Here is a 16,124-nt window from a genome sequence, read left to right on the forward strand (position 1 = left end):
AAAAACTGCTATTTTGTGTTTTTTATACAGTACTATTCATATTATTATATTATTTTATATTGTTTTTAATTTATATTATTAATATTTTTTTAAACTTTAACTGGAAATTTATTTTCTAGACTTTAAAATTAAATCAACGTATCTTTTTTAAATATCTTATTTTGTAAATTTGGCCCGCAAGCTCATTTGAGCTGTTTGTTTCTTTAAATTCAAGCAAAACACTGTTAATTGGCCAATTTGAATTTGTTAACAAGCAGTCAATCCTGCTCATTATAGTGTATAGTGTATATGTTACATTTAACACGAGCAGGATGGACTGTGTGTTTACCAATCCACTTTGGCCTACTTACATTGTGCTGCTTGAAGCCTTGAAAAGTGGGTTAATCTTTAATTACAGAGGATAGTAAACGGAATCGGAACACCCTCACTCACCGGCAGTCGCGTTCGTGTACTCTGTACACACTTTGTAAGGGCACTTGTATAAAACGCCAAAACATTCGACTTCTGAAAGGCTCATATACAGTCTATGCGGCATAATTGAATAAATAGTTGTACATAATTCGTAATTCGCAATTGCCTCACCAATTACTCCGTGAAGTTGCAACGAAGTAATTATTATCGATTTTTCGAACCTTTTTGGTGTCATACAAACCATAGGGACGTGGCGTTACATCGTGCTGCCACCTGGTTTTTTTAAGCGCAAGAGTGTAAAAGTGCTGAGTCATCGTCTAAAAATAGACGGCGTCCTATCTCGCCCAGCAAAATGAAGTCGATAAAGTAGTCGGTTTCGATGAGCAAAAGTGGAAAATGTGGTCTAAAAATAGCGACGCCATCCCCCTATGCATGTTGACAAATTTAATGATTATTCAGCAATTCTAGCTGGGATTGATGACTTATGATGAATGCGCCATTGTAGATTAAAAAGCATACTTAGCTGGATAAGTCACAAAAAATATACATTACCGATAGTTCCATTAATAAGCTGCAAGATTAACGGACGTCGCGTAACAATGCCAGATCCTCGAGGAAGAAAATCCCTGCAAAAAAAAACCAAAACTGGTAAACATGCAGGCCAAAGTAACCTAAGGTCTAAAATTGAAATCATTTGTATGATTTGAAAGTAGTACAATTACTGCATACTACTTGCTTATTTGGCTGCTCGAAATATGACTGATGCATAACATTTTATTATGAAAAGAGGAAATAAAAATAACAAATAAAAGAATGTGTGTTTTTTTTACTATGTCGGAATCTGCTACTGAGAAAACACTTTTCAGGTATTGTGAGGATCAGGTGCGCCGACTATGGGGGGGCACGGTACTTTTTGCCCCCCTGGGACCTCTAAACTGGGTCCTCGTCCTGTCACGTCCGTCAGTAGTCTTGTCGTACATTACAACTAGAATCAGATCTGCCAATGAATTAGTACACTTCGACTAAATAAACAATGACGCTGTATGGATCTGACTCTAGAATAAATGCACAGTTGTGTGTTATTTATAAGTCCAAAATGTTCAATTATTCATATAAGTCGAAATATTCATTTGCGGATAACTACCTAACTTGAATTGAATACAACATTTAAAGTAACATATCCGAAACCTACTCTTATCTCAAATCCCCGACATTTTAATTAATAGCCAAAAAATCTAGAATATTTCTTTTAAAACCTGCTTGGCCTCTTACAAAAAAATAAAATAGATTAACATTTCATATTTTACAAGTCGTGAATTGAAAAAGAGACGACCATTTGATCATCAGAATTCCAGTAGATCCTCGATTCGCAACAATGGTCGATACAATCATAATCCGACAACCGTTAGTTCAACAGATCAACGAATTTAGTCCGATATCATTTCACTACTGATTGATCGAGACTCTATGGAAATTTTGACAAATCAGAATGGTTTTTATCTGGGTGATGAATAGAGAGAATGCGTAACGTGATTTTCGAATGATCCCACTTTGTTTACACCTACAAAGTAGGGGGCTGCTCAAGCACAAGCATGACTTTTTTCTTACTGATAAATGAGCTGTTTTATAATCACCGGTTGTGTTTTATTTTGTCTAGTTTTTGACATTTTTTGTTGGAAAATTTTGTGTGTTTTCATGTTTTAATCGGTTAGAAGAGGTTTTCATTTTTACGGGTGACGAAGAACTATGGCGAGAGTGTCATTCTACGATGTCGCAGATAAATTCCCTGGCTAATTTTGGAATCCTGCAGCCCTTCCTGGTCCAGCAAATAAACATCGCTAATTCTAGCGAAGCTGATCCAACAAAAGCTAGGTTGATTATATAGCTGTCGGCCACTATTGCTAGTACCAACCACTAGTATCTTCCTTTTAACTGCAAGGACTTTGCCACTCTGGGCTCCTGAGCGTTTGAGTACGGCACGGAGCGATGGTGCCGGATACCCATATTTACATTTAGAATTTATGAGCGCCCGCCGCGGGATTCGAACCAGCAACCTCTGGATTGTGAGTCCAGCGCGCGGTGTGATTGATCCACACGAGCGGGGCAACAAACGGAGAAGATTTTCACTAAACCAGTAGGTTTTCAAACGGAACAAAACGATAAAGACAGCTTCTGGATGGATACAACCGCAATCGATCTCGCCTTCAACTTTATTAACATTTCTCGACTTCAACTTCAGGTCCTCAAAAGCCACAAATATTTCATTCTTGCTAAAAAAAAAACCATTTTTTAATTATCGATAACAATACTCTCTCCTTTTGGCGAACAGTAAATTGGTTCCACTTTGGCAGTTCAAAATTGAGGCCGTTTTGCGAACCACTATTCAGCACCCAGGTTTTTATGCTACTTGAATGAAAATCACCGATTCTGATAGAATTACTAAATTCACGGTTACTAATTTTGTCTCGAAATAACTAAAGGCAAAGTATAAAAAGTTGATATTTATAGTTAAAATCCTAAATTCTACAAAAACTATTCAAAAAAAAACCCGCATCCTAACCTGACACCCACATTGAGATAGGGAAAAATCACATATGTAGCGGTTCATTGTACAAATGTGATATTTCCACTATCGGAGAACCTCCTTGTCTCGATGACAGCTTACCGGCCATCGATTAAGCCCTGAGACTGCGCCAAAGTGGGTTCTCGCAGCATGAAATGGTGTCCATGTGTAAAAATGGAAGCTTCAGCAATATACTGAACACTTCGATTTTAATTCCACATCGAATCAAATCATACTCTGCCAAACAAGCATCAAACCTATGACACTCAATATGACAAAGCTCAGGGGATTCCTGTCTGTGTATGTTGTTCCAAAATTAAAACCAATGTACTTTTTCTATAGCACCTCATCTGGGTGATGAATAGAGAGAATGCGTAACGTGATTTTCGAATGATCCCACTTTGTTTATATCTGCAAAGTAGGAGACTGTTCAAGCACAAGCATGACTTTTTTATTACTGGTTAATGAGCTGTATTATAATCAGTAGTATGTGTTCTATTTTGTCTAGTTTTTGTCATCTTTTGATGGAAAATTGTGTGTGTTTTCAAGTTTCGATCGGTTTGATTTTTTTTCCTTTACGGGTGACAATTTCGCCAATATTTTGATATTTTGAAAACTATAGATTGCAAAGCATCTGGGCAGGTGCAAAATGCATTTGAAAACACTTTTTTCATTCAAATGTTAAAACAATGGCTTGTAATTTAAATTTTTATATTTTTTTATTTGTTTGCCTCCCCCATCGACTTTGGCCAGAGTCGAGGGACATAAATTTCAAAAAATATTTGCAACGGCCTAATAATTATAACAATACGAAAATCTCGCCTCCAACCTTTAAACCACACATTTTTCATTCTTGCAAAAAAAAAAAAAAAAAAACAATTTTTAATGATCGATAACAATATTCTCTATTTTTGGCCAACAGTAAATTGGTTCCACTTTGACAGTTCAAAGTTGTGGCCGTTTTGCGAACCACTATTCAGCACCCAGCACCTCATCTACAATCAAACTCCGGCAAAAAAAATCATCAAGTTTACAGACGCAACATTCTGTGATTTGCGATTCTTAAATTCTTAAATTTTTAAATTCTTGAATTCTTAAATTCTTAAATTCTTAAATTCTTAAATTCTTAAATTCTTAAATTCTTAAATTTTTAAATTCTTAAATTCTTAAATTCCTAAATTCTTAAATTCCTAAATTCTTAAATTCTTAAATTCTTAAATTCTTAAATTCTTAAATTCTTAAATTCTTAAATTCTTAAATTCTTAAATTCTTAAATTCTTAAATTCTTAAATTCTTAAATTCTTAAATTCTTAAATTCTTAAATTCTTAAATTCTTAAATTCTTAAATTCTTAAATTCTTAAATTCTTAAATTCTTAAATTCTTAAATTCTTAAATTCTTAAATTCTTAAATTCTTAAATTCTTAAATTCTTAAATTCTTAAATTCTTAAATTCTTAAATTCTTAAATTCTTAAATTCTTAAATTCTTAAATTCTTAAATTCTTAAATTCTTAAATTCTTAAATTCTTAAATTCTTAAATTCTTAAATTCTTAAATTCTTAAATTCTTAAATTCTTAATCTAATCTAATCTAATCTAATCTAATCTAACACAAACGCAGCCAGTCCGATGAAAGCATGCTGGAAAGTCTTGTGATTATATTACGCCCTAAGCTCTTTTCTTGTCATTATTAATAATTGCAATACATCCGAGAACACCCGAAAATGTATTGCAAAAATTAAAGCGGCCAGCCCTACTATGTTGTGTTAACCGCAGAGAGGATTCTGAGAATGGATCACATTTCACAGAATCTACAGGGGAGGAAGGATGCGTGGACATACCGTACCAAACGCTCCTGTTTACAGTTTCATATGTGTTTTGTATGATGTGTTAAGTGTAAAATATAGTGTGGTTATATAATCAAATAAATATAATAATGCAATATAATGATCATTTAATAAAATCCCTTCACCTATATATAATAACCAAGCACCCAAGCACACAAACAGCGGCACAAAAGAAATGATAATGAGCATGCAAAAACAAAACAGCGCGTCCCCGTGGTCAGCGCACTAATAATGCCATTATTTAATTATAATAAGCAAGCACCCAAGCACATAAACAGCGACACAAAAGAAATGAAAATGAGCATGCAAAAACAAGACAACGCGTCCCCGTGGTCAGCGCACTAATGATGCCATTATTTAATTATAATAAGCACGCACCCAAGCACATAAACAGCGACACAAAGAAATGAAAATGAGCATGCAAAAACAAGACAACGCGTCCCCGTGGTCAGCGCACTAATGATGCCATTATTTAATTATAATAAGCAAGCACCCAAGCACACAAACAGCGACACAAAAGAAATGAAAATGAGCATGCAAAAACAAGACAACGCGTCCCCGTGATCAGCGCACTAATCCAAAATCCGATAAAAATATTTCCAGAGTTTTTTTTGAAAAGGTCCTATAATCTATTTTTTTTTCATAAAATTATTTTTATTACGTCCTTTTCGGTACTGGGACCTGGTTAGGACCGAGTCGGCTTTTGTAATTACATTTGACTTAATAATTACAGAGGATCTTGTGAAGGTCCTATAACCTAATGTCTTTCATATGTTTATACTACCGTTCTACGCATAATTGTCCTATGTCAGTTTTTGACGATTTTGACTTTATGCCATTATTAAGTTTAGTCTGATGTGTACTTTAGAAAAACACATAAAATCGGGTACTTTGTTCGGAAACTCATAAAAAACGACACCAAGTCTGTTTGTCCCATCGTTGAACTTCTACGCATAATTGTCCCACTAAGTATTTTCTTACACGGAATCATTAGTTTTACTAAGCATAATGCTTTGTTTACCTGTTGTATAGCAAGAGGATCACAAATAAGGGTGATAAACTGCTAACTGGGGCGATTAGGGACACATAGGGCGAATAGGAACCCACGGGACAATTATGCGTAGAAACACAGAAATCCGACGAATAATTTCAATCGCATTTTTCTCTGTTGCACTTTTTTGAACATGGGACAATTCCAGAGCAACATTTGAAAGGGGCGGTACGACATTGCTCTTACGGCCTTTCATTACACGCGTTTAAATGGGGCGAAAGGCCGTAAGAGCAATGTCGTACCGCCCCTTTCAAATGTTGCTCCAGAATTATGCGTAGAACGGCAGTATAGGACCTATTAAAAAAAAAAAAATCTTGATTTGCAGACACAGGCGCTTTGGTCCAGACACCGTTAAAACGGCATTATAAAGTTTCATATGCCCTTTTCATATGTTAGGCTACATTTTGTTTGGTCACTCTAATGGCCAAACAAAAAATACGGGTCTGATTATTTCGGCCAGGGAACCCCCAGAAACGTTTTGAGCCCAATCCGAGCACTTTTGTTTTTTTCCATGCTGTTTTCGTGGGGAATTGATGTATAATGTGTGAAGAAAATATGATGTTTTATGAGTAGCCTCTTTTCCTCAAATTTTATATAAGATCAAAAAATATATACATACAGAAAAAAATATATATTATATATTTTTTTCTGTATGTATATATTTTGATCTTATATAAAATTTGAGAAAACTACTCATAAAACGTCATATTTTCTTCACAAATTAAACAAAACATTGTAGCTGATGTGATTACGAACTACAATGACATGTCACCAAAATCAAGATATCAATCATCATAAACATAAACAGAATTTTGTTTTTGTTTAGCATTTGAAAATGTCAGCAAAATCTTCAGACTTAATTGGTCATTGCTTATCTATAAGTTACTCACCTTCCAACAAAATTTTCCAAAACCGATGATTTACCAGCAGATTGGCCACCTACAACTGCGATTTGTGGCAAATCCAATTGCATATGTACACCCATTTGGGTGAATGCATCCTGCAGCTTGTTAACAATCGGAATCAGTGAATCCATGTTTTACAACGTAGATAGATTTAAATAACTAAATTTAAAAGTTTTAATTTATTAATTGTCTAGTTTACTATGTGCACATTTGATTCTTCTATTTAAATTAACATTCGCCAAATTTCTACCATTCTTAAATTCTTAAATTCTTAAATTCTTAAATTCTTAAATTCTTAAATTCTTAAATTCTTAAATTCTTAAATTCTTAAATTCTTAAATTCTTAAATTCTTAAATTCTTAAATTCTTAAATTCTTAAATTCTGAAATTCTGAAATTCTGAAATTCTGAAATTCTGAAATTCTGAAATTCTGAAATTCTGAAATTCTGAAATTCTGAAATTCTGAAATTCTGAAATTCTGAAATTCTTAAATTCTTAAATTCTTAAATTCTTAAATTCTTAAATTCTTAAATTCTTAAATTCTTAAATTCTTAAATTCTTAAATTCTTAAATTCTTAAATTCTTAAATTCTTAAATTCTTAAATTCTTAAATTCTTAAATTCTTAAATTCTTAAATTCTTAAATTCTTAAATTCTTAAATTCTTAAATTCTTAAATTCTTAAATTCTTAAATTCTTAAATTCTTAAATTCTTAAATTCTTAAATTCTTAAATTCTTAAATTCTTAAATTCTTAAATTCTTAAATTCTTAAATTCTTAAATTCTTAAATTCTTAAATTCTTAAATTCTTAAATTCTTAAATTCTTAAATTCTTAAATTCTTAAATTCTTAAATTCTTAAATTCTTAAATTCTTAAATTCTTAAATTCTTAAATTCTTAAATTCTTAATTCTTAAATTCTTAAATTCTTAAATTCTTAAATTCTTAAATTCTTATTCTTAAATTCTTAAATTCTTAAATTCTTAAATTCTTAAATTCTTAAATTCTTAAATTCTTAAATTCTTAAATTCTTAAATTCTTAAATTCTTAAATTCTTAAATTCTTAAATTCTTAAATTCTTAAATTCTTAAATTCTTAAATTCTTAAATTCTTAAATTCTTAAATTCTTAAATTCTTAAATTCTTAAATTCTTAAATTCTTAAATTCTTAAATTCTTAAATTCTTAAATTCTTAAATTCTTAAATTCTTAAATTCTTAAATTCTTAAATTCTTAAATTCTTAAATTCTTAAATTCTTAAATTCTTAAATTCTTAAATTCTTAAATTCTTAAATTCTTAAATTCTTAAATTCTTAAATTCTTAAATTCTTAAATTCTTAAATTCTTAAATTCTTAAATTCTTAAATTCTTAAATTCTTAAATTCTTAAATTCTTAAATTCTTAAATTCTTAAATTCTTAAATTCTTAAATTCTTAAATTCTTAAATTCTTAAATTCTTAAATTCTTAAATTCTTAAATTCTTAAATTCTTAAATTCTTAAATTCTTAAATTCTTAAATTCTTAAATTCTTAAATTCTTAAATTCTTAAATTCTTAAATTCTTAAATTCTTAAATTCTTAAATTCTTAAATTCTTAAATTCTTAAATTCTTAAATTCTTAAATTCTTAAATTCTTAAATTCTTAAATTCTTAAATTCTTAAATTCTTAAATTCTTAAATTCTTAAATTCTTAAATTCTTAAATTCTTAAATTCTTAAATTCTTAAATTCTTAAATTCTTAAATTCTTAAATTCTTAAATTCTTAAATTCTTAAATTCTTAAATTCTTAAATTCTTAAATTCAAGATTTGAAGATTTGAAGATTTGAAGATTTGAAGATTTCTCGATTAAATTTTCAAAAGGCCCTATCTGCATAGGAAACCCATGAGGGATAGGTTGTTTTGAAAATTTAATTAAAGATTTAAAGATTTAAAGATTTAAAGATTTAAAAATTTCAAGATTTCAAGATTTCAAAATTTCAAGATTTCAAGATTTCAAGATTTCAAGATTTTAAGATTTTAAGAAAAATAAGATCAGGATTGCTCGGATTGCTTGTGTAATTTCATCTGAAGTGGAACAGCATTTGATAATTACCATCTCCGATTCTGCCCAAATTTGGCAGAGCTGTTGAGACTATCAAAACATGCAAAAATCCCGAATTTCATCCAAATCGGACCACCCCCTCCATTTTTGTACCCTCCCAAAATAACTACTTTTTGGCAATTTTTGAGCGAAACCCCTATCTTCAAACGACGATAAATCAGGAACCAGAAATCTTAGAGGGTCGGTCTTAGACTCAATTTTGAAGGAAATTGGACGTAGAATCCATTCTACCTGTATTGCGCAATTGAACACTTTAAATGGCCGTATCTCAAAACAGCCCTATTTATTTTTTAAATTTGACCTCACCATCGTATTCCTCGTCCAATTTTACATTAGAATCACCTATCGACAGAAAGGAATATGTTTCGTTCCAGAGATATCGAATTTTAAAGTTTTCAGTATTTGAGATTACCCACATCAGCTACACGCGCCGCATCTGCTAGAAGCACTCAGTCGTGCTGATCAATAATTACTACCTTGTGTTCTGTAAGATGAATTATTTTTAAAATTTTATGCGATTTTGAGATAATGAAAATCTTGATCAATCTATTTTTTGTTTAAGGAATATTTATTGGGTAATTTTTAATGCAATGTTTTTCCTGATCTCAGTATCATTGCACCATATTAAGTAAAATTTTAACTTCTTATATTTATTTGAAAATGCTACAAAGTTTTTACAATACAATTTTCTAAAATTTATTATTTTTCTATTATTTTCATATATTTTCTAGTTTCTCATTTCTTCCCACATTATCATTTTTTTAGCGAGAACAAATGTAGAGCTGGCTGTAGTAGATGAAATAATTCTCACGGGTTTCAGAGTTTTTGCCATGTGCGGTAGCGAAATAGTGCCATTCAGCAAAAACCCCAAAATCTGCCTTATGGTTTTAAAGATTGATCATATTAACCCTCTCACGCCCATAGTTACTCCAGAGCATCACAATTTTTTGTCTTCAAAACTAAATTTCTCTGCAACCATGCATTTTTTCAACCTTGTTCATCCTGCATTAGCTTATATAGAATGTTAACTTCAAAAGTCAAACCATCCACATTAACGACCCCGGGTCTTTTGTGGTCTCTATTGCAAGTTTCTGCTCGAACCTAGGAGTCCGAAGGCTTGAATGGGGAGAGCACCCAAACCTCTTTCTACTCCAAGGAACCTTCCACCCCAGTGTTTGAACTGACGACCTTTGGATTGCGAGTCCAACCGCCGCCAGCGATTCCACCGAAGTAGGCTTGGTTTGGTGTGATGTTTGTACTTATGGCATGGAGATGACTCCTACACCTGGAATGACTTAACGGCCTAACAACAACCAAGGCCGGGACCGACGTTTTACTTCCTCATCCGATGGAAGGTTGGAGCAGATGGGAATCGAACCCAGAATCATCCGCTTACAAAGCGGACAGCGTAACCATTCGGCCACGCACTGTCACAGAATGTTAACTTATCACCATTAAAATTTCATCCAATTTGGTCCATCCAATTACGAGTAATGAAGAAAAACGAAAAAATTAATCTCGATCTTGCTCTGGGCGGGAAGGGGTTAAACCAGGGGTGCCCAACCTTTTGGCCCTGCGGGCCAGATCTGATTTTTCTGAAGCAGTGACGGGCCGGAACCAATGTTTGATAAAAAATTGAAAAAGTAAACATTTTTTTCATAAAATTATTCTTATAGGTTCTTTTCATGTAATCAAATGAATAAACTAGTGTTGAAAATAAGAATCAAAACATTGAAAAATGTGTTTATTTCTTTTTGTTTGAGATCGATAGTTGCGCCCTTTACCCTAGCTATTAGATAAGTTTCAGAATGAATCGTGAGAGAGAGAGAGTGAGTGATTAGAGAGTGTGTGAGAGAGTGAGAGAGACCGTACGGGAGTGCCCGACGGGTCCAATGTTTACATTTTGGAAATATAGTTTAGGTCTTTAGCCAACACCCAACTGGCTCGGTTCGTGGAAGCCCCGCGTTTTTGTACCGTCGCGATCGCGTGAAATAAAGTTCTGTGCGCGCTACAAGCCGTGTTTTGAAGTTGAGGTCATTGACCTCCCGAAAGTGTGCTCTGGACGAGCAGAAGACACCCCCATACAGTCCACTATTTTTGAAGGGCTCGATCCGGAACATTGGTCCTTCGAGCCGGATCGAAGTGGCCGACCCGAAGTGAAAGGACTTTTTGTGCGCGCGTGTGTGAAGTGGCCTGTTCGCGGAACGGTGGCCATCGCGATCGGACTGTGCGAGTCCGCGGCAGTTGGCGCCATCGCGCAGTTATTTGCGGCTTTGTGCTGCGTTTTTTTATGTTGTCTGCGAGGTGGTGCTGATTGGAAGAAGCAGCTGGAGCGATCGTGGTCTGCTGGGAGCTGTGCTACAGCGATCTGCGGACGGAAGCTGCGCTGCTGGAAGCTGTGAACGAGAGTGATTGTGTGTGTGTTCTGGACGCTGCCCATCGACCGGAGGTTCCTGGAGGAGCTGCAGCGTACCAGGAAGTGTTTGGGTTTGCATGTGGTGCATGAGGTGTGTGTGTGTGTCTGTGGTGAGGTGTGTGCGATTTGGGTTTGAGTGAATGAGCGTTTTTCGAGAGAAGTTTTGAATAAAGAAGTTTGGATTTTTTACGCGTTTGCGTTTATTTCTGGGGTTGTGGTTTGGGTATTCCTGCGCAAGCCCTGATTTTTGGATTGTTCTGGTCTCTGTCGGTCGGTCCACTGCTGGTTCTCCACCTTGGCTGTCTCTCTCCACTGTCAATCGGGTTGCGTAGAACGTTGATTTGATCGTTTCGGTGTTCGCGGTTGCAGTGTTCAGATTTTTGGCGGTCAACGGTGAGTGAAGGCGGTGAAGAATGGACGAATTGAAGGACTTGCAGAAGCAGGAGCGGCAGTTAATCCTTTCGATCAACGGTGTAGGAGCATTTGTTGAGGCGTACAAGAAGGCTGAGCATGAGAACCAGATCTCGATTCGGCTGGACACCTTGGAGGAGGCCATGCGGAAGTTCTACAAGGTGCGCCGCAAGATCGAAGCCATGATCGACGACGAGGATGAGGACGAAGTTGTTGGAGAGTCAAAGGAGGCTCGGAAGAAGCGGTTGGCTGATCTGGTGGTTCAGCGTGAGATGGAGTACAACAAGGCTCTTCGTGACGTCGAGGAGAGGTACTTCGTGGTGAAGGCGAAGCTGGTCGCGCTGCGCCCAGTCAAGGTTGAGCCCACTCCTGCTGCTGACCTGAACGAATCCTGCTTCGATCGGTCGACCTCTCGCATTAAGTTGCCGGACATCAAGCTGCCCAACTTCAGCGGCGCGCTGAAGGACTGGATCCCGTTTCGCGACACCAACAAGAGCCTCATCCACTCCAACATGCAGCTGCCGGACATCGACAAGTACACCTACTTGAGGTCCGCTCTGCAAGGTGAGGCACAGCTGGAGATCCTGTCGGTTGATTTCTCCGCAGAAGGCTACGACGTTGCTTGGAAAGCACTGGAGAAGAAGTACGACAACCACAAGCTCATCGTGAAGGCGTACCTGGACGCGCTCTTCGACATCGAGCCGCTGCGGAAGGAGAGCTGTGACGGTCTGTCTCACTTGATCAGCGAGTTCGAGACGAACCTCCAGATGCTGAAGAAGCTCGGTGAAGGAACGGAAGCCTGGTCGACGATCCTGGTCCACATGCTCTGCGCGCGTTTGGACCATACCACGCTGCGTCTGTGGGAGTCACACCACAATTCGAAAGCTGTGCCGAAGTACGAGGTATTGATCGAGTTTCTGCGTGGTCAGTGTACGGTGTTGCAATCTATCAGGGCCAACCGGCCCAGCGAAGAAGACGGTCGGCAGAACCGCTCAAGAGTCTCGACCGCTCACACGTCCTCGCAATCACAACGGCGCTGCCTGTTCTGTAAAGAGACGTTCCACATGCCGTTCAATTGCAGCAAGCTGAGGAACATGTCTGTGTCCCAACGAGTGGAGGAAGTGAATCGACGGCGACTGTGCCGAAACTGCTTGACTGCTGGTCACTACGCTGACGGATGTTCGCGTGGTTCCTGTTCCCGCTGCGGCGGAAGACATCACACGTTGCTGCACTACGACACGCCGGCCCCTGCTGGCGCTCGTCAAGAAAGATCCTCCGTTCCTAGTACGCAAGGCCAATCCCAGGAAGCTGGACAACAACAACAACCCACGAGACAGCAAGACCAGACACAGAACATTTCCACCCAACCAACCACAAGTTTCTACTCCGTGATCCAATCCACTTCTCGAAACACTCACCCACCACCACCCACAGACTTTCGAAATACCACCACCCTCAAAGCGGCATCCCTCCCCGCACAAAATGCACCCACACTTTCCCGCCGAGTCCTTATGTCCACGGCTGTAGTTCGCGTCGAAGACCAGTTCGGGAACTTCTCGTTCGCTCGGACACTGTTGGATTCGTGTTCCGAGTTCTGCTACATTTCTCACACGTTTTCGAAGAAGCTGAAGTTCCGGACAACACCAGATGTACTGAGGGTACAGGGCATCGGAAACGGCTCAGCGTTGTCGCTGGAGGCTGTACGCGCGAAGATCCAGCCACGGCTGGCTACAATCTCGAGGTTTTCGAAGGAAATGCAGTTCCACGTGCTGGAAAAGATCGCCAACGATCTGCCCGTCACACCGGTTGACGTCAGCCAGATGATGCTCCCCTGTGACATCATTCTCGCTGATCCGCACTTTGGGAAACCTGGTCCCATTGATATGATCATCGGTGCTGAGTTCTTTTTCGATTTGCTGGCGGCTGGTCGTCGTAAGATCGTCGAGGACGGTCCGACGTTGCAAGAGACTGTGCTTGGGTGGATAGTCTCAGGGAAAGTTCCAGTGTCGTCACCCAGCATTCCATGCACGGCAACCTACTTCAGCTCAGCGGTTGACCTGAAGGAATTCTACGAACTGAAGGCGAGTCACGCCGACAACCCTGTGAAGGAGTCCACCGGCGAAGACCTGGTCAAGAAGAAGACGTTGCGAGATGCGGATGGAAGCATTGAAGAAGCAGACACGCACGCGGTGAAGAAGTGGATCTCCCACTGCCCAGAGCTGCTCAAGCAGCTCCCGAAGCACCTGAAGGACGAGCGTAGCACGCTCAACACGCTGCATAGTGTTGTGCACGCCTGTGTCTTGTGTCAACAGCTGTGGAGAGTCAAGAACGATCGGAGTCAACCGTTGGACGAATCGTTGCAGCAGCTGTGGAGAGTTCTGATAAGTTTGACGGCGGTCGCGACGAGTAAGGTGCCGCGCTGGATTTGGTTCAGCAACGATTACGTCGAGAACAAGATCTACGGATCAGAGCGAGCGTACGGTGCGAGTCTCTACCTCCGCTGCACTGCGCTTGACGGTTCCGTCACATTTCGACAGCTCATGGTCGAGGCCAAGGTGGCTCCGCTCGAGAACCCAAACCGCAAGAAGAAGAAGGTCAAGATCCCACGCTTGGCAGATTGCACAGCGTTTCACCCAGCAGTTGTAGGAGAATTGGAGTACGAAGTGGTTTTCCAACCTGCAAAGTCGTACAAAGAAGACGAGCGAGCGAACGGCAACGTGCGCGTTGTGACCGTTCACACGGCAAACGGACGCTTCGATCGAGCAATCTCGAAGGTCTGCACGCTTCCCTTCCGGGAAAAACAAGAATTTGTTCAAACTTCGAATTAAGCACTCGCTTAGTGCGCCCCGACGCTGCTGCGTCAATCTTTCTTGAAGTTTAAGTTGGTGTTTGTAGTCTGTATGTGTGCATGTTTGTTGTTGAAGAAAGCTCGCTGGACGCTGTCCAGTTTCGCTACTCGGTAGACACCTGTCTGTCCGAGCTCAGCGCACAAGGCGCTCACCTGGTTATGGGATTGCATGTCAAGTTATGTCGCTAATCACACCCGTGTCATCGGTAGCACACCCACCCACGCTACCACATCTCACTGGAGGAAACCTAGGTTCCTGCCAGTCGGTCTCGGCTGCTCGTTCGACTGTGGGCTTGGCCAGCTCACGCGCCGATCGACATCCCGACCACGAAGTTTGAAGTCACCACGCAGTACGAAGTCGAAGTCCATCCCTAACCAGCGAAGAAGAACAACGCCCCCAGGAATTCAACCATGATCTGCGGATCGAGCACCAGAATTCACCTGGTGGGGTAAGTTGTTCCAGTTTACGCACGCTACATACACCTACTACATCAAGTTTTGTTCGAGGCACACCACCAACTCAACCACCTACAGCAACGTCCGAAAACCCACCCGCACGAAGCGCATCCACGTCCGCATCAGCACAGCGGCGAGCAGCACACCGGCGAACGACACACCCCCAGCGTAACACCTTTATGGCCTGCGGGCCCAGCATCATCGTTACCTGGCTGGGTAAGTTGTTCCGGTTTTTACATTTTTCTCTACACGCACTACATCGCATTTCTCCCGAGGAAACCTGCAACAAGAACAACATCAACAAGATGACATACACCCGAAGAAGAAGAAGAAGGCATCAACCGATGCAACTGCACACCGTGTGCACTCTGTGGTCGACCATGGGTCCCACCCGAAGCAGAACATGTTCCGCTGGAGCATCACCCCCCACCCACATCGAAGAAGCGCAGCGCGAGGCTGCCGCAGAAGCACAGCACGGTTCGCGATCGTGGCACACGGCCACCGGTCTGGCGAACACTGACGACGAGAAGTTTGAGGCTGCAAGAGCAGCAACCACACCACCACGACCGCTACTCGGCGGCGACCCCCACGAGAAGGCTGCACCAGACAGCAACGAAGCAGCAGATGAGTTCCAGGGAGGAGAGTTGCAGTAGCAGCAGAGAATGCACCAAGTCGTCGTCCACGATGCACCCCACGAAGTTAGCAGCAACCTGAACAGCAGTTTGTTTACACCAGCAGTAGAAGAAGATCGTATTGAATTATTGAAGTGAAGTTAGCCCTAAGAGAATTCAATTTGTTAGTATTAGTGTAAGAAAGTAGGTAGCGTTCTTTTTCAATTTGTTGAAACCACAGGTTTCAAGGCGGGCGGCATGTTTGAGATCGATAGTTGCGCCCTTTACCCTAGCTATTAGATAAGTTTCAGAATGAATCGTGAGAGAGAGAGAGTGAGTGATTAGAGAGTGTGTGAGAGAGTGAGAGAGACCGTACGGGAGTGCCCGACGGGTCCAATGTTTACATTTTGGAAATATAGTTTAGGTCTTTAGCCAACACCCAACTGGCTCGGTTCGTGGAAGCCCCGCGTTTTTGTACCGTCGCGATCGCGTGAAATAAAGTTCTGTGCGC

General features: G+C 39.3%; 1 protein-coding gene across 6 annotated transcripts in view; it reads right to left on the bottom strand.

Moving 5' to 3' along the window:
* The window catches only part of LOC6051347 (dynamin), a 515,697-nt gene that overhangs the window by 489,105 nt on the left and 10,468 nt on the right, over positions 1-16,124 (bottom strand). For 4 of the 6 annotated variants that reach the window (XM_038263306.1, XM_038263308.1, XM_038263307.1 and 1 more), the window contains exons 1-2: positions 6,761-6,906; positions 964-1,037 (exon numbers count right to left, since the gene is read on the bottom strand). In XM_038263306.1, coding sequence (XP_038119234.1) covers positions 964-1,037; positions 6,761-6,906 — 220 coding nt within the window. Of the gene's footprint in view, positions 1-963; positions 1,038-6,760; positions 7,026-16,124 lie in introns of those variants that run through there. The other 2 variants (XM_038263305.1, XM_038263304.1) reach the window with 1 other exon arrangement.

Source organism: Culex quinquefasciatus, chromosome 3 (genome assembly GCF_015732765.1).
Source record: "Culex quinquefasciatus strain JHB chromosome 3, VPISU_Cqui_1.0_pri_paternal, whole genome shotgun sequence".
Lineage (NCBI taxonomy): Eukaryota > Metazoa > Arthropoda > Insecta > Diptera > Culicidae > Culex > Culex quinquefasciatus.